This window comes from Helianthus annuus, chromosome 11, assembly GCF_002127325.2.
Source record: "Helianthus annuus cultivar XRQ/B chromosome 11, HanXRQr2.0-SUNRISE, whole genome shotgun sequence".
In the NCBI taxonomy this organism is placed as follows: Eukaryota; Viridiplantae; Streptophyta; class Magnoliopsida; order Asterales; family Asteraceae; genus Helianthus; species Helianthus annuus.
This window is the reverse complement of record NC_035443.2, coordinates 185,973,428-185,997,965: the sequence shown is the minus strand read 5'-3', so window position 1 is coordinate 185,997,965 and position 24,538 is coordinate 185,973,428. Positions and strand designations below refer to the sequence as shown.

General features: G+C 36.2%; 1 protein-coding gene across 1 annotated transcript; it reads right to left on the bottom strand.

The window, feature by feature from the left end:
* Window positions 1-1,704: 1,704 nt before the first annotated feature.
* Window positions 1,705-24,538, bottom strand: LOC110891457. The gene is made up of 8 exons (XM_035980214.1): window positions 24,356-24,538; window positions 22,762-23,763; window positions 22,491-22,580; window positions 14,079-14,165; window positions 3,793-4,776; window positions 2,380-3,279; window positions 1,993-2,149; window positions 1,705-1,909 (listed from the first exon to the last, which is right to left on the bottom strand). The coding sequence occupies exons 1-7, from the start codon at window positions 24,536-24,538 to the stop codon at window positions 2,009-2,011; spliced, it is 3,387 nt and encodes a 1,128-aa protein (XP_035836107.1). The 3' UTR covers window positions 1,705-1,909; window positions 1,993-2,008.

The window sequence follows — 24,538 nt, the reverse complement described above, 5'->3', positions numbered from 1 at the left end:
GGCCGGCGATGTTTCGGGTCACAAAAGTAGTCTGCTAAGACTGATTTTTATAGCGTCATGTTGGGCGATATGGAAAACACGTAATGAGTTAATATTCTCAGGCAAGCGGGCATCAATCGATCGGATTTTCGGGAAAACGCAGGCGATGCCAATTATGTGGATGTAGCACATGGCGAAAGAACAAGGCTTAAGCCGGGCAAATTGGTGTCTATTTAACTTGCAAAATTTAGATGTATAGTGCATGTGATGTAATGGGTGTTCTGCAACTTTGTGCTAGCACCTTGCTTGTGCAATTTTGTATGTACATTTCTAAGTTCCTAAAATCACTTGCACAGAAAATCAAGAATTTTACATTTTGCAGACATAGAACAGGTTCGAAACAAAACAATCGATACTTCATATCTCATTGAAGTGGGTTTCATTCAAGCATTTCATCAAACAGATGGTGTGCATAGCAGATTATCACTTTGACATAATCAATATGGAAGAACCCATGCCATTTAAACACAAAATCCACAAAAGCTAATCTAGTCATCTGAACAAAAGATAAAAGAATGTTAGAAAAATAGAGCATTTGAAGTCATAGGCATCAATCAGGACCAAAAAGACACTAATGCATCAAGGCCTCGCAATGCTTGAAATAAAGGATCCCAATTTTTTAACAAATTAGTGTATCTACATCAATGGTTCTCACAATTCTCGCTTATTGTGTTTTACCTGTGATTGATCACTAATTTTCAATTGTTATCACCTTGATGGGGGAAGAAGAAGGTGGTGAGGTGGAGGTGATGTGGAGGTGTGGGAAAGGGGACCATACCCCATAGCTGAGGAGAGAACCTTATTCACCAAAGTGGACTAAAGATACGTCGACTATTAGACAAGTAAGAATAGATAAATTATTTTCTGATTTCAACTGCGCAATTTGTATACATTTTGGATTGAACTTAAACAAAATAAGTGAATGTAAATGAAGTTGAGCATCAGTTGATCTTTGTCGCATAATGAATTATGCAGTTTTGCAATTAAAAAAAATCAAAGTTAACAGGCTTTGCAATAAAAAAAAATAAAGTTAACAGGCTAATAAGCATCACTGGCAATAATAATAATAAAAAAAAAATCAAAGTCAACAGGCTAATGAGCATCACCTGTAGTTAAACAATAATCTTCACTAACATTGTGTTTGCATCCAGTAATCAACAAGAGTAAAAGGAAGAAACGCGATAACATAGTTGTTCTGTATGGATATTGGATAGGGCTTGAAAATCGATTTGATTTCAAGGGAATTTTCATATTCTAGAAGTTGAATAAAAACCCACAAATGGATCCTGATGAAATTGAAAGCATGTGGATAAAATTAAATCAAGGAAAACGGACGGTCCTGTGAGGTGCGGTGACAGGTCAGAACGGGTTGGGGCCGCGATGAGTTCAGGTTGGAACCGGTTCTTTAAACTAAGGGGTTCTTTTGATTTGGGTTAGAACTGGCTTCTGACACGTTTTCAAGATAATTATACCAGGGGAAGCTGATTCAATGAAAATAAACCTTAAAAATCCCATTTTTTTTATTGTAGGTAAACACTGGTATTGCTTTTTATTCTCAGCTTTATGCTTTTATTAAATTAAAATTCATTATAGCTAAAGAAGCATCAACATGACATTCATTTATACAAACAAATTAAGTTATATGCAAAAAAAAAAAAAAAAAAAAAAAACAGTGCAACTCAATCCAACTTGCCTGTTTAAACCTATATGAAACAAGACCCGTATGAACACGAATCTGTTATTCAACCCACCCCACCTAATACACCAACCAAAAGTACCTGCAACTAAGCCTCCTTTTCATATACGTGCATTTGTTGATGAGATATTCAACCGATAAGGTGTAGCAGCCTTCCTGAGAGTCTTTACTTTCCTGAACTCACATATCAAGGTTGTCAGCAGCTTAAACGCCACATGATAAAATCATTTTAAATATTTATAACAAAGCAAACTTACAACAGTCAGATTCAGCTTAGTCATCGGTTTGGTCAAGTAACATCTTTTCCTTGTTACGTATTTCAGAATTTTCAGATTTGCCAGTCATGTTCATATCGTTCAATTCACTGGATAGCTCAACTACTTGTGTCTCAATTATGGAAACCTCCGAATTCAACTGGGGCAATGAGAAAGCCAAACAAAAATTAAAATCGAGATTAGAAAATGACAGAATAGGATTGGCAGCCCCAGGAAACTGTGTCTGGGCTTTTTAATTCAATTCGGATAATGGTATAAAAAGTTACCAGACATCATTTTTATTGTATTAAATGAACAGAAGTTAAAGCTTTGGTTTATGCATTAGACAAACATGGCTAGGTTACATGATAACTATGATCATTAACTTACTTGAAATTCCAATGCCTTCTCAAGTTCTACCAAAACTTTTTTTGTGGTCGGTCGTTTTTCTCTTTCAAGATGTAGGCATTGGTAGGCAATCTCTTGAAATGTAGTCAACGATTGCGGCACGATTTGTTCCCTGATTTGTTCGAACACCACCTCAGCATGCTTTCCTTCTTCAAAGTTGTTTTTTATGAAATACGGTAGATAGTGACCCTTATGTTTGTGGATTGCAAACGTTGATCTCCCGCACAAAATCTCAAATAAAACAACACCAAACGAGTAAATATCGGATTCTATGGTTAGGAATCCCGATTGTCTATAAAGTGGATCCACGTATCCTCTTGTGCCACACGCATGATCGATGATATAGTCTGTTTCCTGATTTATTGAACATATTAGCGAAAGCCCAAAATCAGCCAGTTTTGCTTTCCAATCATTGTTTAACAGGATGTTTTCAGTTTTGATGTCCCTATGTATCACCTTTGCTTGTTTTCCTACTCCTCCGTGTAGGAAATCCAACGCTCTTGCAACATCAATGCATATATTAAGTCGTTTCACCCATGTAAGAGAAGTATCATCCAAATACTTATCAAGACTTCCCCTGGACAAATACTCATAGATAAGGACTTTTTCATCAATTTCATCACAGTAGCCTAGAAGACCAATGACATTCTCATGTTTATAATCCAAAAGAATTTGGAGCTCACTAAAGAATTGTTGTTCTCCTTGACCAAACCTTGTATCCAATCGCTTTGCAACAATGGTTTTAATTCCATCTCCATCTTGAAGGTTTCCTTTGTAGACTTTACCAAATCCTCCCCCGCCGATTAAATTGTCATCATGAAAGTTTTGTGTCACTCGTTTTATGTCTTCAAGTGACATTTTGGGGTTATCCTTGTTGTTGTTCTGTCAAACATGACACACCAAATAAAATAAATATATTAATAACTTTAATAAAGTGGTAATAGAAAACTAAATTGGTATTATCTTTTTTTAAATATTATGAAAAACTATAAATGATGAGTAAATTGATAATTGGGTCACATCATTGATCACAAACACTGAACAACATGATTTTAATATGATGATAAATGTCCCTTATACATATGCACTGTATTGTGTTTTCTAAAGGTTTTGGATTGAACTTTTATTTATTATTATACTTACGTATAAGCAATTCTAGCAAGGTCCTAACTTAATATTCTAAAAGGTAGGATTGATAAACTCCCACAATGTCTAAAAAGAAAACTTGATAGGTTGATGCTAGACATTATAAGGTGGAAAGGATTTTTAACAATGAATTTTATATAATTTGAACCCAACCTCATAAAGCATTCAAATTTGTTTTCTATATAACAGTGAACCATCACACAGATTACTTCTAGGCATTGATAAACTGAATTTAGAATAGTGACTTACCTGAAAGAATAATGCTTTCTCAAGTTCCTTGACTACGACTTTCATTGTTGGGCGTTGGTCTTGAGTTTCCGCCACACACTGGTGTGCAATTGTAATAAACGTGTGCAAAGAATCCTTGTTGGGTCCTCTATTTAGAACAAATTTGTTTTCACCAATTTCTTCCTTTATTAAAGGATCTATCAACTCTTCTAGTGATCCTGTGTTGAAGCTTCGTCTTGCTACATGGGCCAGCCCTAGCTCACTCTCCTTAAGGTGGTCATGGGCTAATCTCCCACAAAGAATCTCAAACAAGACTACTCCGAAACCATAAACATCTGATTCTCTTTTCAACTTACCAGTCTTCTTGTATTCTGGATCTATGTAGTAGTATTTGCCAATCCAGTCGAGAAAGAGACTGTCGTCATCTTGATTTGGAGGCAAGAATACGGACCACCAAAAGTTAACAATCTTTGCCTCCAAATTCTCATCCAACCCAATGTTGTAACTGCATATATCACGGTTTATTATCGTCTTCCGGTTTTCCATCTCATAGTGAATGTACTTCAATGCGTGTGCAACATCAATGCAAATTTTCAAACGTTTCTCCCAAGTCAAAACACGCTTGTCTTTGAAGTTTCCCAAATACTCACCAAGAAATCCATTAGAAAAATTGTCAATGACAAGGATCATCTCAGACTCTTCAAAACAAAATCCAAGCAAATTGACTATGTTGGGGTGCTTAACTCCACCGGAAAGAATTTCTATTTCTGTGAGAAACTCTTTTTCTCCAAACCACTGATTTCCAGAAGGGGGGTAGCGTTTGATAAGTACAGTGTTGTGTCTCTTGGATGATGGATTCTCTTTATCATAATGCTCGAGTTCTGCTCTGTAGAAAGCATAGCCCTCTTCTGGGAAATTTGCAATTCGGTATTCGTTTGAGAAATCATGGGTTGCTGATTGAATATGAGTGAGAGGAATCTTCAAGTGCTCCAAGTTCTTCCCCACCTGCAAATTAAATACGTGAAAAGAGAGTTACAGCTAAGATAGAAAAACGAGAAGGGAACTGAAAGAAATTGAGTAGTCTCTTCGGATGAAGTTAATATCCGTCACTCGACTCTGGAACCAGACGACCCTGCTTCTGTTTCATGTGCCCTACTATTACAGGGTTGGCTTACCAAGGTCCAGCCCACCATACTTTTCCAAGCCCAAAAACAGTTATAGTTAGCTCAATAACTAAATAAAGGCCCAAATACGTTGAGTGGTAATTTGAAACCATTCTAAATCTTCTAGGTTAGCTTAGTCAAATTAATTGTTTGTTGCCTATAATAAGCCTAATATTAATAATAGATTTGCTAAATTTTAAATTGTAGTTAATAATATGTGTCACCATAGTGTTATTGAATAAAGTTTCTAGACCGACTAAATAAGTTAATTGGTGGTAAGAATAGAGGATTATATATGTTAATCTTTATGTGATTTATATGAAATTAAATAATAAATTGTAAAACGGAAGTTTAAGAAGTAACTTGTACCAGTTTAAATTATAGATGATGTTATAATTGCATGTTTCATAAATCAAATGCAAATTTTGGAGGATATTATAAAAGTTAGACATGATATTGGGACATGTTTTAAATAGATTTGTAACCAAATCACCTTTTATACTTGTTAATGTCAATAACTGGGGACAACAATGGGACATGTATTGTTAATATCAGGCCCAAACATATTTACAAAAACGTGTAAGCCCAATCGATGTCAGTACATGTAGAGTATCGGGTATACCCACGGGTCCATGGGTATCTCCAGCTTATTAAAAAGTTACCCGTTGGGATTTCCAAATAATTTTCTTTTGATTTTGTTTATATATAAGTTTAGCACCAAGAAATTTGGAAATATTAAAAAAAATGTGGACTATTATCCAATTTGGAACAAATGAAATTAAAAACAAAAAATAAAATGTTTACATGTATGGTACAAGTAAACAGGTGTTCATGTTTCTGATAATCCGAACGGTATCACCAAATATCATACCCGCTATTTTTTTTAAATTAGTCGCATGCCACAATACTCGACTCTGGAAACCAGACGACCCCTGCTTTCCTTCTGTTTCATGTGCCCTTCTTTTACATTGGCTTGGCTTACCAAGGTCCAGCCCACCACATTTTTCCAAGCCCACAAACCAGTTATAAATAAGGCCCAGATACGTTGAGTGGTAATTTGAAACCATTCTAAATTAGTCAGATTAATTGTTTGTTGTCTATAATAGGCTTAATATTAATTATAGATTTGCTAATATTTTAAATTGTAGTTAACATTATGTGTCGCTGTAGTGTTATTGAAGTTAATATCCATCTAATTCCACCCTCTTCGCACCACAGTGAAAGTCCCAGCAAGATTTGAGGTAAACACACGTCCATCCCCCACCAGACGACCCCTGCTTTGCTTTTGTTTCATGTGTTGTTTTACTTTTGGTTGGCTTACCATGGTCTAGCCCACCACGTTTTTACAAGCCCACAAATCATTTATAGTTAGCTCAATAAGTAAGTAAGGCCCAGATACATTGAGTGATAATATGAAACCAATATAAATCTTATGGGTTAAGCTTGGTCAAATTTATTATTCATTGCCTATAATAAGCCGAAGAATAGATTTGCTAAAATTATATATTGTTGTTAATAATATGTGTTGCCTTAGTGTTATTAGTTGCTAGACCAACTAATTAAGTTAATTGTTGGTAAGAAAGATGACTTTTTTTTTTGTTAATCTTTATGTAATTTTATATAAAATTAAATAATAAATTGTAAAAGGGAAGTTGATGAAGTATCTATTGTAACACTAGAAATTATTTAACGTATTTAACTTGATTCATAAATCAAATGAAAAATTAGATGTTATAAATAATTAGATGATAACGCATAGGAACAAGAATTTTGTAAGACAAGTTAACAAGAATAAGAGAATTTACAGGTTAGTTTAATATACCCTTTGTTTGTTTGTTTTCAAGGTACACTAGATGTTTGAAGAGGGATACATAGGCTATGTGTTATGGGGCTTCATTGGGACGCCAATGGTGTCACATTAGCTAAAAGACGGGCGTGAACATTGCGACGGGTGGGCGCGCTTGGTGGGGATAGCAGGTGTGGGGCAGGGGCTTGGTGTGGATGGCAGGTGGGAGGCTATTTGATGATACCCAATACCACATATCTCATAAGGTCCCAATAACCCCCCCCCCCCCCCCCAAAAAAAAAAAAAAAAAAAAAAACAATAAGTCTAAGAGTTGAATTTCCCGTTGGTTACGTCATTTGTTTAACTCCGTTAAGGCATAACATTGAAAATTTCATATATACCCAAGGAAACTAAAAATATCATGTATACTCAACTTCAGGGAATTTTGACTTAGTGACCATTCTACCTCATTCCATTATATGAATTGTTTATAGCCTATTTTAATTTTGATTGGTGTTCTCTCCTCTTTGGCGACAATCAAATGGTCTCGACCCTTTTAAGGTTTATCAATCGCATTACATAATAGCAAAACCTAATCGTTTATTGCATCCGATTGTTTATCATATTTGATTGTTTACTTCATTTTACGGATTTCATCGCAACTCTAGTATATATATATATATATATAGGATCACGCTAAAATAAGAACCATCTCGAGTTGTAAGAACCGTGAAAACTACACCGTACGGAGCTAGGTGGACCAAATTTTTTTTACAAACGTAGATGCGTGTATTATAAACACATTTGTAAAAAAAATCGAAAAAAAAGTTTTTGAGCACCATAAGTGTGTGTTTACGGGTACCGTAAATTTTCCGGTAGGATTTACGGTACCCGTAAAAACAAACTTGTGGTGCTTAAAACTACACACACGACATTTTTTTTTTAATTTTCTTTTTTACAAATGTGTTTATAATACACGCATCTACGTTTATGAAAAAAAAAACTAGGTCCACCTCGCCTCGTACGGTGTAGTTCTCACAGTTCTTACAACTCAAGGTGGTTCTCATTTTAGCGGTCCCCTATATATACATATATATATATATATATAGGTAGAGGATCCTGTAAAAAAAGCCTAAAGTGTGAGAAGGGTAAGAAAGAATCTCAGCCATTAGATCTTTTGATCTAATGGTTGAGATCAATAGGGACCAAATTGTAAAATATTTTCATTAATTTGAGCTGATTTGAAATATCTAGGGGCAATATAGTCTTTTAAACCCACTAGAAATTAGGTAATGCACATGTAATTTTCCCCCGTCTTTTTTAAACGTCAATAACTTTTTGTACGTAACTTTTTTTTTGAAAAAAAATTACACAATAATAACGAACGTTTTTTATCTTTAATATTAATATGAGTACCATATTGCTATACTTATATAGAGACAAAAAAATGTTTCGATCAGATGTTTAGTCAATGAATGATGTTATATACTTGCTGAATGGTGTTATATACTTGCTGAATGGTTTATATATACTTACTGAATGGTTTATATATACTTGCTGAATGGTGTTATATACTTGCTGAATGGTGTTATATACTTGTTGAATGGTGTTATATACTTACTGAATGGTGTTATATACTTGCTGAATGTTGAATGATGTTATATACTTGCTGAATGGTGTTATATACTTGCTGAATGTTGAATGATGTTATATACTTGCTGAATGGTGTTATATACTTGCTGAATGGTGTTATATACTTGCTGAATGGTGTTATATATTTCCTATAATTAAGGTGGCGGTTATGGGAAGTTTTAATTTAATTGAATTAATGATAAAATTACTTGTTAACCCTTTTCAATTAATTTAGATCTATTGGCTGAGATTCTTTTTTATCTTTCTCACACTTTTGGTCTTTTTTACAATAACCTTACCCTATATATATATATAGGGGAATGTTCATTTGAGAAGAAAATTTTATTGAGAAGAAAAAGAATAAAGGGGTATAATTGTAAAACGTTAAATAGTTTTTTTCTCATCTCATTTATTATTATGTTTGACTAATCAATTAGTCATTAAAACTATAATCCTCCACACTAAATATTTTTGCCTATACACATCAAAAGTTATCCTACACATTTCGAAATTTATCCTACACATATTGAAATTGATCATACACAATTCATAATTTATCCTACACGCCTCGTATTTATCCTACACTATAAATGAAATTTTATTTTTATTTTTTGTGAAAAATATATATCTTAAAAAAAAGTTACAAATTTAATATAGTTAATTATTAAAGATGAAACTAACAATTAATGATGTATGTAAGTTTACTAATATACCCTTATAGTTACATTAAGTACAAATATTAAATGAAGTCTAATGAAGCATTTCTATTGGTTGAAATTTCTTCTTTTTTCTTCTTACAAAGAATTTCTTCTCATTTGAACCCTCCACTATATATATACATATATATATATATATATATATATATATATATATATAGGGGGCTGCTAGAATGAAAACCACCCCGAGTTGTAAGAACCGCGAGAACTACACCCCACGGAGCGCCGTTCGCCACGATTTTTTTTTTACAAGTAGACGTGTATATTATAAACACAGCCGTAAAAAATCATGGCGAACGGCGCTACGTGAGGTGTAGTTTTTTACACCACAAGTTTGGTGTTTTTAATTTTTTTTCTTTTTTCTTTTTTTTTTCACCAAACTTGTGGTGTAAAAAACTACACCCCACGGAGCGCCGTTTGCCATGATTTTTTTACGGCTGTGTTTATAATATGCACATCTACTTGTAAAATAAATCGTGGTGAACGGCGCTCCGTGGGGTGTAGTTCTCGCGGTTCTTACAACTTGAGGTGGTTTTCATTCTAGCGGCTCCCTATATATATATATATATATATATATATATATATATATATATTCATCCTTCAAGTGTTCACTTTTTGGAAAGCACTACCTATGGTGTCCAATTTCTTAAAATTATTCCATGCAGATTTGAGTTAAAAGTGAAACAAATCATTTTCGAAAGTAAACAGAAAGCTTGCAGCCTAAAAACTTTTAACGAGCTTAACCTATTTTGTCCTCAATTAAAATGGAGCTTTATATGCGTTATTATTTTGAGTTGAAACTCGAACAGAAAAAAAAAACGCTTTCATGAAAGTAAACCTAGAGAAAAGAAATAAGCCGCGTAGAATGTGGGACGTTTTTGTCGTCTGATATATATTCATCGTTTTGGGTTTTGACTTTTTGGAGGGGTTACAGAATGTGGGTAATCAGTTCAATGGTTAAATTCAATAATTTTTGTTTTGAATAGTTTTATTGTTATTGCCGCATGGTACAAATTTGAAGGTTTTATGTGGGGTTTAATGGTCAATTGAATATTACCAGTGGTGATCAATTAAATATTAACAGTGGACCAATGGACTAGACTGAGATAACATGGTTATTACAGAAAATACATCTTCAAACCAACGTGGGAGTTCAAGGTGCAATCACCGACCCTTGAGTACGTAAAGAGTTTTTATTGCGTTAGGTCATGCTATTGTTAGAAAATTTACATTAAAAAACGAAAAATGGGTAAAACTAATTTTAAGCTCTACATTTTTGTGTGTTTTGGCGGGTAGAAACAAGAGAAACGGGAGAGTTTATGATTGGTGGCTGCTGTTGTTGACGGTAAATGGAGGCTAAGGTGGTGAGTTTCGGTTGTGAATGTAGTGGAATATTGAGGCAAACCTAAGTTGAGTCACCAACATGAGAGGTAAAACTTTATTAGATCATGGCCAATGCAAAGCATTTAGCTTGCATTTGACTTATGTGGATCTCGCATTTGAGGGGTTTGCATTTGAGGAGAGTGCACTTGGTGAAGAATGGTGTATTTGGTGAGATGATGGGGCCCAATGTAAGTTTTATATCTATTTTTTATTTTTCTTGTTTTACTTTATTTTGAGATGCACTAATAAGTTGTATACTATAAGGCACCTTTACTAACTTATAGTAAAAATATCACGTATACTCAACTTCGGGGAATTTTGACTTAGTGATCATTCTGCATCTTTTCATTATATGATTTGTTTATAGCCATTTTAATTTTGATTGACGTTCTCTCCTATTTGACTCGAATCGTCTCAACCCTTTTAAGGTTTATCAATTGCATTACATAATAGCAAATCCTTATGGTTAATTGCATCTGATTGGTTATCACATTTGATTGTTTACCTCTTTTTACAGATTTCATCGGAACTCATATGTATGTATGTATGTATATATATGTGTGTGTGTGTATATATATACAGGGTTAAGTTTATTTCAGAATTCTAAATAACTACAGAACTTTCAAAACTCCTAATAAACAATCATTTTATATATAAATTTTTGTATTTATGATCTTTTTATCATCTATTATATGTATTTCTTTGATTACATAGATGTTAAAAGTAGTTTACATATGTTTAATTGCCAAAATTATATATATGTGTCATAACTAATTACATATATGTAAAAAAACTAGTTTACATATGTGTAATTATAAAATTACATATAAATTTTACGTTACACACACACATCCCCTTCATTTTCTCTCAATCAGCTCTAATGGTGAAACCCAAATCCATCAAGAATCACCCTAATTTGTCCTCCTCTTCAACCTGAAAACCCACCAAAAATCATCCTTCACACCTTCAACATACATCCTCTAATTGATCACTCTCATACTCGCTTCGATCCTATGTTTTACGACAATCAATCGTTCATTATCAAGATCCACACATCTACACACTCATCTCTATCTGTACGGTGGTGGGTATTTCTACCGTGTATGTCGGTGGAGCGAGAACGTGACCAACGGTGGTCAAGGGAACGGGTTCGTGGTCTGGTCTGGTGTGGTGGGAACGGTCATGTTCGAGATGGTGGTGTCGGGGGCGGTCATGGTCGTCTCGGTCTTGTTTTTTGTCTCTGTCTCAATCTCGATCTCTGTCTCTTTGATCGGCCATAGTTAGGGCAAAGATGTGGTCAGTGGAACGGTATTGTATATTTGTATGTATGTGTGTGATAATGTGTTTTAATTTAATACTTATGGCATTTTGGTCATTTTACATGGATTTAACGATGAAAACAAACGGACATCCAGTCCAGGGACTATCCGAGTAACAACTCGTCAAACCATAGGGAGAACCGGTGTAATTTTCAAAAGTTGGGGACTATAGGTGTTATTTTACAAAACCACAAGGACTATCCGGACATTTTACTCTATATTCATCCTTCAAGTTTCAACTTTTTGGAAAGCACTATCTATCGCGTCCAATTTCTTGAAATAATTCCATGCAAATATGAGTTAAAAGTGAAACAAATCATTTTCGAAAGTAAACAGAAAGCTTGCAGCCTAAAAATTTTCAAAGAGCTTAACCTATTTAATTTGTCCTCAACTGAAATGCAGCTTTATATGCGTTATTATTTTGAGTTCAATCTCGAACTTAAAAAACTCTTTCATGAAAGTAAACCTAGAGAAAAGAATTAAGCCGCATAGAATGTGGGGCGTTTCTGTCATCTGATATATATATTCTTCGTTTTGAGTTTTGATTTTTGGAGGTAACAGAATGTTGCAATCCATTCAATGGTTCAATTCAATAGTTTTTGTTTTGAATAGTTCTATTGTTATTGCTCAGGGTACAAGTTTAAAGGTTTTATGTGGCAGTTTAATGGTCAATTGATTATTAACAGTGGTGATCAATTAAATATTAACAATGGACCAATGGATCGAGATAACATGGTTATTACAGAAAATACATCTTCAAAACCAATTTGGGAGTTAAAGTTGCAATCCGCGACCCTTGAGTACGTGAAGAGTTTTTAGTTCCTTAGGTCATGCTATTGTTGCAAACCTTAACTCAACTTAAAAATGGGTAAAACTAATTTTAAGCTCTACCTTTTTGTGTGTTTTGGTAGCTAGAAACGAGAGAGTTTATGATTGGTCGGTGTTGTTGGCCAGTGCGGATCTAAAAGAAAAATTTAGTCTTAATTTTTTTACCTACGCACATCCCTAAAATTTTCTTTTACCTTAGGTTTTTTTTTTTTTTTTGGGGGGGGGGGGGGGGGTTGTGAGAGGTTGGCCGGTGTTTAGGTGTTTTTTGTAGCGTTGCACATGTGTAATACAAATTTGTTTTTTTTTTGTATTTTAAAAATACTAGATTTACAGCTAAAAAGTGTTAAAAATATATTTGTTGTGTTTTTTAAGCGTTTTACGAGTTTTCGAGTTCTCGCAATAAAATGAGTTTTTTTCTTGAACGCTCCCATATATATATATATACATATATATATATATATATATATATATATATATAGGAGAAGGTTCAAATGAAAACCATTAGTTATCGCGAAAACTTGAAAACTAACTAAAAAAACCTAAAAAACATACGGAAATTTTTTTATTTATTTATTTATTTTTGTATACCAATTTTTGCTATTTTAGGTATATAAAAAAACTTCTTTTCAAAAAAAAAAAAAAAAAACTTTTTTTGTAGTGCACATGTGTGTACGTGTACTACACATGTGAATTATTACACATGTGCAATACAATTTTTTTTTTTTTTTGAAAAAACATTTTTTTATATAAAAAACTAGAGATTTTTAATAAAAAAATTGAAAAAAAAAATTTGTGTGTTTTTAGGCTTTTTTAGTTAGTTTTCGCAATAAAAGTGGTTTTCATTTGAACAATCTCCTATATATATATCTAGTGGACCGCTAAAATGAAAACCATCTCTAGTTGTGTAAGAACCATAAGAACTACACCGTACAGGGCGACTTGGACCAAATTTTTTTTTCATAAACGTAGATGCGTGTATTATAAACACATTTGTAAAAAAAATTCAAAAAAAACTGTCGTGTGTGTACTTTTGAGCACCACAAGTTTGTGTTTACGGGTACCCGACCTGAGTCTCCAACACCAGAGGTAAAACTTTATAACCCAAAATGTTTTATCCTAGAACCCGTATAATATTAACCGGTGATATGAATAGGCAACAACGGATTGATTATATGATTAAAGACTGGGTTCCTGGACTTCACATACATGTCGTATAAAAGATTAAAAGCGTGATACTGGCTAGATTTCTACAGCGTAACCTAGACAAATAGACACAACCTATTAACTATATATTTTTTGCATCACTTAACTTTAGTATAGATCATATATAAACTTCTACGATTTCATGGATATCCTTAATAAAATTATGTAATATTTTATATCTTTTAAATATATTTATAACCAACTTGTGTGTTAATCTGGATAAGTGCAACTAATTAATATAAGAGAATGATAGAAAGGAAAAACATGAGGTTCTTACTAGAATTTCATGCGTTGATTGAAGCTCCAATGCTTTCTTAGGTTTAGCAATTTCTTGGGCCCTATTTGGATGTTGTGTTTGCTCCTCCTTTAAGCAATAATATGAAGAAAAAAAAATTAGCTATAAAAAATTAGAAACTATAAACCCGTTGATAAATTAGAAATTACTAATAACTTAAAACTTTCCACACTCTCCTAGTGATGTATAATTTTTTTATGGCACAGTTGTGGTGTATATGGAAAATACGGAACAAGAAACGGTTTTCAAACAAGGAAATCTAAGTGGAGCACATTATGGATGAGATCAAAAGCCTTGTTTTTTTTGTTTTTTTTTTTTTTTGTTCACACGGTTGAAGTTTTAGTCCGCGATTGGTGTAAATTTAAGATTGTATAGTTTTTGATATAGTTTACCTCTAACATGTTTTTGTTGCCCCCTTTTTCTCTTTTAGGGGGTCGTGGTGAATGAAATTTACCTTTAAAAATAGGTAAACTCTTCGTGTACATGTAGCCAACCACATAATTAATAGAATTTTCAACGAACATTAATGGGAATTGTACAACCAAAGAATAGTTGTATTCTCATATCTCTTCCACTTCCTATTGTAAAAAGATTAAATGTTTTATAAATAGTTACCAAACATATTACTACTTATTTAATACAAAATTTTCCCAAAATTTTTATTTATTATATCATACAGCTTTCAATTTGTTTGCCATATTTAGGATGCAATGTTAGATGTTTAACAATTAAGACGGTAAAATAGTGTGTTACAATAACAATGAACGGAGAGTTTGAGGGGTTCACCCTTAACTTTCTTGGTGAAATGCATTTTTTTTTTTGGTTTTACGCAGATCTGTCAGTGTGGATTTGTTTTTTCTAAATCTGCCACAGTTTACAACAAATTTTCTTTGGGATACCCCTAATGTTTCTTCTAGATTCGTTACCAGATGAACGTATGATTGCTATAATAAGTTACATTGTATATATAGTACTAAAATACGAAAAAAAAAATGTAGTATAATAGTATTAAAACTGCGTGTTTGGCTTCATGCTCTAAGATCACTTATTCAGACATACTAATTGAACATAAACTAATCATGGTTAATAAACGGCTCCTTAATTGATAAGGTACTTTGGTAGCCTTACCATGATAGGAAGATTCATTTAGGTGATATCCTAGAACTAAGCACTTTTATAGTAATTTATATGTATTATGAAATTAAACTCATACAAACACGTAGTAAAGTAGTTATTTCGGGTCCCTTAATACATTCAAATTATGCGGTGCTGCTGGTTGTATTGAATTTTAAATTCAGTCATTGGATAATTAAGATTACAATACCCTGCATACGTTCTTACTTATCACAAGGCAAGGCAGAGATGTTTAATGTTAGCAGGTGGGGGTGGTGGGCAGTGGCGGATCTAGGATTCCGACCAAGGGGTAACGTTTTATAAATAGGCGGTAACGAAATCGAAAAAACGTCAAAATTTTCCAAAATTTACACTAAAAACGTCAAAAATTTTCCGACCAAGCGGTAGCGGAGGCTACCCCTTGTTCACACATACATCCGCCCCTGGTGGTGGGGAATTTGTATGTGATACAACTTTTCCACGAGTGATGAAATGCAAATAACCACCGCCACCATGCACTTTTATCACGTGAAAATCAATTTCCGTGAAAAGCTTCACGCGTGATGGGCTTTTATGTGATAATTGGATGTGAGGGGGTGTGAGGGTTTATTGTTGGGTGTTGTGAGTGATGACCATTGCCACTAAAAAAGGTTGTGAGTGATGGAAAAATGATTGATGATATGGCGAAACTTGATTTGATGTTGTAAGTGATGAGTGATGACCACCCCCACCCCCCTAATATTATATTTCTAACTATTAAAATGGTGAAAACCAAAGGTCTAACTTGAATAAAGATGACTTATGATGGGGAAACCATCCTACAAAATGTTTGGTTGCTATTGACACCACCGCAAACCATTATATCCCCCAACAAAATTGCATACAGACTCAAAGAAAGTAATCGTTGATGGGCATTGTCTTAGCCTGGTATACGTCAACTATATAATGAACAGTGTCTCCTTTTCTAAAAATATCTTACATCTGTGTCTCCTTTTATAAAAAAAAAAAAAAAGTTTCTTACACCTCTTAAGTTGATCAACTATATTTTCATATTTGAAGAAATTAAATTAAAACTTTGAAGATGAAAAACTTAGAAATATGAATAATAGATAAACCTTTCTAACAAATGCTATGTACATGTGGTAAAATTTCATGCAATTTGCGTAGTGACACAAGTTCGTTATCAAAAGTGCATGTGAGAATGGTATGTGAGTGAAAAACTGATGTGTGACCAGGAAACTAAGTTTGTTACCATGAAAAAGGTTTGATACTTGAGAAGATGTAGATCTCTTATGTGACCTTACAATAACGGTATACGAAGTTATATTCTCTAATAGAATAAGCACTAACATTTTTGTAATTATGATACGTGGGTGGTTGCAAAAAACAAAATTAAATTTAACTAGGGTTATCACTGTGGCCGCGTTGCGGCAAACTTCTTTTGTTATTTAGTCTGTGTTTACATGTATTTTGAAATCACTACGAGCGTTTTATGCATGGAACCGCTGACAAGAATAAAAAGAAAATGTAGAAAAAACACTAAAAGATAACCAAAAGAAAATCAACCCAAAAGTTGTATGGTAATGATGTTGTTCGTATGAAACCTGTGGTCAGAGATAAGCAAATAGTACTGGGTACCGTTTGTGACAACCGGTAATTTTCGGTTTATAGTTACGCATATATCGAACATTAAGACAATTATAAGTATTGTTTTAAGACACAAATTAACTTAATGAGGCTTTTGAATTGCCTAGTAACGTCTATTCGACCTTACAGTACGCGAATGGTGATTTGCGGGAAACCTGACGAACATTAAACGGTAACGAACTGACACCGGATGAAATACTGACAACGACAAAAAAAAACACGAGTTTTATACGTATACTTTTAAACAAACGAATTGGTTATGCTGAATTATCATGCTTTCGAACGTCACAATATGCATACGTGAACGAAAAACGCTACTGTAGGAACGCACTAACAAAGAAGCGGAATCATCGGGCTCGTGTATTACATTAAATCTAAAATATTATGATATATTTAGCTTCGTAATCGAATTCTAATATTCACAGTTGACATGGGACCGAAAAATGAACTAGAAACGACCACCGAAGTATTTTACGCAATTTTAAAGTAACCGACGAATGAACGCGTCACACATCTACTTCCGACACTTTTTTACATATTTCTGATCCTGAAATGACATTTGACATTACACGAAGTACAAATTCGAAAACGGGCGTCGTAGACGCATGGGCCGGACAAAACACAAAAAACGGGCTAATGGGCGTTAGGCCTAACCCATTTAAACATAAGTATAAATACCCTATTATAACTCACCCTTCTCATTTCTTTCCCTAACTGTAGCCGCAACCCCCTTTCTTTCTCTAGAACTCTGGCGGCGGATCACGGCGGTGCCAGCGAAGTCCTGCGGTGTTTCGGCGAAGGCGAACGGCGGCGCCGCCGCTCACAGCGGCTACGGCGGCAGAATTTCACAATGGAACCAAGGAGTACCCCTTAAATTATCCCTTCCGAGCCCGTTTCCGGCACTAGTTTTCCCATATGAGCAACGGAGGTAGCGATTTCGAGCACCGACAGCCGTGTTTCATGAGTTCGTCGCGGGTAAGTTCATCTTCTCCACTTTCAAAGCTTAGATCTGTTTAGATCTCGTTCACTTAAAGGTTCTTGATCCCGGTCCATTACGGCTTGACCCGATGGGCCTCGGCCATGCAGCCGGCCTCAACGGTGGAACAATTGGAAGGGATTAAGTTGTTTTTTTATTATTAGTTTTATCTGCTTATTTAAAATTTGAATTAAAGTTTTATCTGTTTTTTTATTATTGGTTTTTTCCTTCTCTTTGGTTGTTCAGAATTTTACGTAACTATCATTTGAATAAGAGCTTCGGTTTGAAGATCTTGGTTTTTCTTCACGTTATCGGATTTGATAAAGGGTTTATTTTCTCGCTTCCGGATCAAGTGGCATCAGAGCTATGGCAGATTTTCGGCAGGATCCACGTGACAATCTCCGTCGATACGCCGCAGGAGGCAACGACGATTTTCACCATGATCCCCGAGATGAGGAGATCGAAAGATTGCAGCAGAGGGTACGAGAGCTGGAACTACGGTATGATAACAGGGACGACGAACGTACGGAGTCCGACTTCAACGACGGGTACGATGATCGTCGAAACCCGTTTGGGGGACGGCGAAATCGTTACAACGCACCGCCGCCGCCTGATCATATTCGATCCCTTGGCGTCCGGGTCGAAATTCCGGAGTTCGAGGGGCAAGTTCAACCCGATGATTTCATCGAGTGGATCCACACAGTCGAACGAGTTTTCGATTTAAGAGATATTCCAGATAATTAGATAATTTGAAGGTGAAATTGGTGGCAGTCAAGCTTCGAAAGCATGAATCGTTGTGGTGGGAGCATGTCAGACGAAAACAGGTTCAAGAGGGTAAGCGGAAGGTAGACACGTGGGAGAAGATGAAGAAACTTCTAAAAGCGAAATTCCTCCCGACTAACCACGGGTAAGATTCTTACCAAGAATATCATAATTGTAAGCAAGGATCCTTATCGGTGGAAGAGTTCATTATGGAGTTCGAAAAACTCCGGATGCGCTACGGGTTTGATGAAGATGAAGAACAGGTGATAGCCCGATTCCTTGGCGGTTTACGAAACGAATTGTCTGATGTTGTACAACTACAACCATACTGGACTTTCGATGATGTTTGTAGGCTAGCACACTGGGTCGAAAAACAACAGCAGGCTAAGGTTAAAATACCCGTGACCAAACCGAACCCCACCACCTGTACACAAACCGTCACACCTACCACGAACCGTTCGGGCCCAATCAAAGCCGACGGTCCGCAACCTAATGCCCAAACACCTAACCCAAACCCACCTAAGTCCGTCATGCGGTGCTACAATTGCCAAGGTATTGGCCATCTTCGACGTGATTGTCCAAACCGACAGGTTGTGGGGCTCACGGATGAACCACAACCCGTCTATGACACCGATAACGAGGCTGATGCCGAGCCAACACCTTATACCCGGACCGTGGCGAGGTACTCATCATTCAACGTACTCTTAACTCGTCCGCGACAAAATCCAACGACGATAATTCATGGCTACGTCACAACATTTTTCACACCAAGTGTACATCCAAGGGAAAGGTTTGCACCATGATTATTGACAGGGGTAGTTGCGAGAACATGGTGGCATCTTTAATGGTCGATAAGTTGGGGTTAGAGAAGCAAGAGCATCCCGAACCTTACCAACTCACGTGGCTTAAAAAGGAGAACATTGTCAAGGTCACCCACCGTTGTTTAGTTCCTTTCTCTATCGGTAACAAATATGTTGATGAAGTTTGGTGCGAAGTCATTCCGATGGACGCGTGCCACATCCTTTTGGGTCGTCCGTGGCAGTACGATCGTCGAACGAGACACGACGGGTTTCGAAATACTTACTCTTTCAAGAATCACCCTCGCACCTTTAGATCCTCGGCCCTCACAGACCGCTGCCATGATTGTTTCGCAGTCCGAGTTTCTCGATTTTTCGCGGCTTACAGGCACCACCCTTATTCTCGGCCTCCTTGTCACCAAGGAAAACCCCAGTGCTGATAACCCACCAGTTGAAATTCAACCACTTCTAACGGAGTTCGCTGAGATACCAAAACGGTTGCCGTTGATGCAGGAAATCCAACATTGTATAGATTTTAATCCCGGATCGAGCATTCCAAACAAACCTGCCTACCGCATGAACCCCAAAGAGTTCGAAGAACTACAAAACCAAGTCCGTGAGCTTCTCGACAAAGGACTCATACGCAAGAATGTGAGCCCATGTGCCGTTCCGGCCCTCCTCGTGCCGAAACCCAACGGTGCTTACCGTATGTGCATCGATAGCCGAACAGTTAACAAAATTACCGTGAAATACCGTTTTCCGATACCCCGGTTCGAAGACTTGTTAGACCAGTTGTGTGGGGCTACAATTTTTTTCAAGCTCGATTTAAGAAGCGGCTATCATCAAATACGTATGCGGCCCGGTGACGAGTGGAAAACCGCTTTCAAAACGCGGGACGGTTTATACGAATGGATGGTCATGCCATTCGGGTTGTCAAATGCGCCTAGCACCTTCATGCGCCTTATGAACCACGTGTTTAAACCTTTGATCGGTAAATGTGTGGTCGTTTATTTTGACGACATTCTGATTTTCAGCAAAAATATGGCGCAACATCGGTCCCATCTCAAAGCCGTTTTTGAAATTCTACGGTAATAGAAGCTTTTTTCGAACAGGCAGAAGTGCCACTTCCTTACTCTAGAGGTCGTCTTTTTGGGATATCTTGTGTCGGGTATCGGTATACGAATGAATCAAACGAAAGTTTCTGCCATCACCTCTTGGCCGACCCCTACTTCACTCCACGACATACGTAGCTTTCATGGTTTGGCCTCCTTTTATCGTCGGTTCATTCGAAACTTTAGCTCCATCGTTGGGCCCATTACCAATTACTTGAATGCAACAGAATTCCTTTGGACGCCCGCGGCCCAACAGGCTTTCGACACCTTAAAACGGGCTGTCACAGAAGCCCCCGTTTTAGCCCTTCCAAACTTCGACCTCATCTTCTAAGTGGAATGCGACGCATCCGGGGCAGCCATTGGCGGTGTTCTTCTTTTGTTTTTTTTTCTTTTTAGTGGTGTTGGGGTGTCGGCCATGGTGGTGGCCAACGTGGTGATGTCGAGGTGGCTGAAGTGGGGATGACGGCAACAGTGGTGAGCCGCCGGAGTTAGAGGCGGCGGTAGCAGGTCTCATGGCGGTGATGGCGGGTATGGCAGCGGTTATTGTTCGTGTTGTTTGAGAGCGGAGCAATGAAGGGGGGGGGGGGGGGACAGGGTGGTGGTGCGACGCCGCATCCGGCGGCTCCGGGCCAGCCGGCAGCGGCAACGGTGGTGGACGGTTCGGGTTGGGTTGGTTTGGGTTTACATGGATCAAGGGGGACTCGGGTTTTCAGTTTGAGATTCGGGTCTCGACTCAGGTTCGGGTCAACAAGTCAAACTCGGTCAAAGTGAGTCAACACGGGTGGGTCAAACCTGGTCAACGGGTCAGATTCGGTTCGGGTCAACCAGTCAACGCGAGTCTTGGTAAAATAATATAGTTTAGGGCTATTCATGAACTGAGCCGAGCTAGGGCAAGCTCGGGCTCGGCTCGATTATAAATCGAGCTGGCTTAGCTCGGCACGGATTTAAAACCGAGCTGAAAGTCTAAGCTCAGGCTCAGCTTGGTTTTAAACCGAGTTGGCACGGCTCGGCTTGGTTTGGCTTGATTTTAAAAATAAAAATTAATACATAGCTCTCAAAATTCAGTATTCTAAAATATTATTCAATACTTCAAAAGAACATATTCAAAATACGTTCAACCTAATACATTACAAGTCAAAATCACGTACAACAATGCAAAATAAGTTTTATATTTCAAGTAAATACAATATTTGTTCATTAGAATGACAATCAACCTTTAAATATGTCATAGATATCAAACTACAAGCCTAAATACATGTAAATAATAATCACTTTTTTTTGTAATATATTTTATGTATATAAAAATAAAATATATTAAAATTAAAATAATTCGAGCTAAGCCGAGCCGAGCTACCAAGCGAGCCAAACCGAGCCAATTTGGCTCGTCACGAGCCGAGCCGAGCTAGGCTCATTTTCTAACCGAGCCGAGCCGGCTCGGCTCACTTTCAAACCGAGCCATATCGAGCGAGCTTTTTCCGAGCTAAATCCGAGCGAGCTTCGAGTGAGCTCCGACCCGCGAGCTTTTTGGACAACCCTGATATAGTTATTTGAATTTTATCCTAAACCGACACCTAGCTCTAACCCGAATCAACTAACAAAATCGTTAAGAAAATAAAATTCTTGGACTTATACGTGATTTTGTTTATATAACTTGCATAATTACATATGTATATGTATTATTCAAAAACCGAACCGACACATGATATATGATATATATATGTATATATCATTTTGGATACAATGAAAGATACACGTGTATTGTTACATTAGATTGTTGTGTTTTGAAATTTATCGAACAATTTGTGATGTGCTTTCAAGTGCATATCTTGGTTGATGAGTTTATTCTAAAACACTTTGTGATGGGCTTTCAATTGTATTTCTCGGCTATTCCTTTGACACGAGTTACTAATTACCAAAGTAAGAATAAATTAATAGACATAAGAAAATGATATGAGAGTGGTGAAAAGAAATGAATAAAATGTCTTACATGATTGTTCTCTTCATTCAACTGAAGTTCCATTGTTTTCTCAAGTTTACTCACTACGTGGTCTGTTTCTGGGCCTTGCACTCGATCCTCCTTTAAGCATTTATTTTAGGAAGGGAATTAGTTCTAAAAGCTAGAAATGAATGATAAAAACTTTATATTGGTGAAGCAAATAAAAAAAATACTAAGGAAACCAATAAACTCAAGACTGCCATTAGGGATCAATAGTATAAATACAGAAAGATTATCCTTTATAAATGCATATATATGTTACCTGGCTCATTTGAAAAAATAATGCTTTCTCAAGTTCCTTAACGACGACTTTCATAGTTGGACGTTCGTCTTGAGTTGCTGCTACACACCGATTTGCTATTTCAATATATATTTCCAGAGAACCCTTGTTGGGTCCTTTGTTAGGAACAAAATTGCTTTCACCAATTTCTTCCATTATTATATGATCTATTATGTTCTCTAGTGTTCCAGTGTTGTAACTTTGTCTTGCCACAAATACTAGCCCGTTGTCACCCTCCTTATCGTAAATCGGGTCATAGGCATGCCTTCCACATAGAATCTCAAACAAAACTACTCCAAAACTATAAACATCGGATTCTCTTTTTAACGTACCACTATTCACATATTCTGGATCCATGTAGCAGTTTGTGCCAGCAATGGTTGTGAGATGTAGAGCTTCGCCATTTGGAGGCAAAAATACAGAAAGTCCAAACTCAACAATCTTTGCCCCCAAATTCTCGTCTAAACCAATGTTGTCACTCTTTACATCACGGTTTATTACCATCTTTTGGGCTTCCATCTCTGAGTGAAGGTAGTTCAATGCGTGTGCAACATCAATGCAAATTTTCAAACGTTTTTCCCACGTCAAAATACGCATGTCATTGACGTTTCCCAAATGATCACCAAGGTATCTATTAGAAACATTCTCAGTGACAAGGATCATCTCTGAACCTTCAACACAAAATCCAAGTAGAGTGATTATGTTATGATGCTTAACACTAGTAAGCATTTCAAGTTCTGTGAAAAATGCTCCTTCTCCTTGCTCATCGTCTCTAGGAAGTATGCGTTTTATAAGTACAATGTTGTGTCTCTTGAGTGGTTCACCTTTATTCATCGCTTCTATGGGAGAAGTTTTTTCAAAATCAAAAGTTGCTCTATACAAATTACAGTATGCTGTAACTCCAATTTTGTATGTGTCTGAAAAATCGTCGGTGGCCAGTTTTATATCACTAAGATGAATCTTCAAGTGTTTCAAGTTCTCTATCTACATACATGTAACAAAGGAAAAAAAGGTCATAACTTATATATACTTGTTAGAAAAACATAAGTTAAAAAGAAACGATCATTATTTTGTTGACCCCTTTAGAAAATAAAGAGGACTTTGCATTGTTTTCTATTTCGAAGTTCATGTATAATTATTATACATGAACTTCGAAATAGAAACATTTACGAAATCCGAAACAAGTTATTTTAATTAAATAACTAGAATGTAAGATAAAAATAATTAGTATTCTTTGTCGTTTTTTTTTTTCAAACTTGGGTTAGGCCCTCCCAGATCTGACCCAATCTATGGTCTCGATTTTCCAATTAATATATAAAGTTAATTAGGACAATCCTTGGTAATTAGAAAGATTGATAAGGTGGTAATTAGAAAGATTGATAAGGTTAAATATAAATAAAATGAATTAACGAATAAACTGAACAAAAAAAAAAATAGGAAAAATTACAAGTTTTGTCCTATCCTAATACCATATCAATATCAGGCGGTGTCTTTTTTAACGAATGTTGACAGGTCTTGCCCTTTAGTAGATATTTTGTTACACGTTTAGTCCTTTACACCCAACTCAGTTAAAAACCTCTGTTAAGTCTGGGCACGTGATAAGCACACTTTTCCACCACCCTTCATTTCCCCCTTTATAAACCCTAGAAACCCTAATTTGACCTTGTTTCACAGCAACACCCATTAACGTAAAGCTCCCATAACTGGGATCAAAATAGTCCCACGAGAAAGCCAGTGAATTAGATTCCCAGATATTCAT

What these genes read in the sequence shown, in the direction of transcription:
- LOC110891457 (XM_035980214.1), bottom strand. Translation starts at nt 24,538, where the DNA reads ATGAATATCTGGGAATCTAATTCACTGGCTTTCTCGTGGGACTATTTT. An exon ending in CGTGCCCAGACTTAACAGAG is followed by an intron (nt 23,764 to 24,355) that starts GTTTTTAACTGA and finishes ACATGTATGTAG; the next exon opens with ATAGAGAACTTGAAACACTT. An exon ending in AGAAGGCATTGGAATTTCAA is followed by an intron (nt 2,150 to 2,379) that starts GTAAGTTAATGA and finishes TCATTGCCCCAG; the next exon opens with TTGAATTCGGAGGTTTCCAT.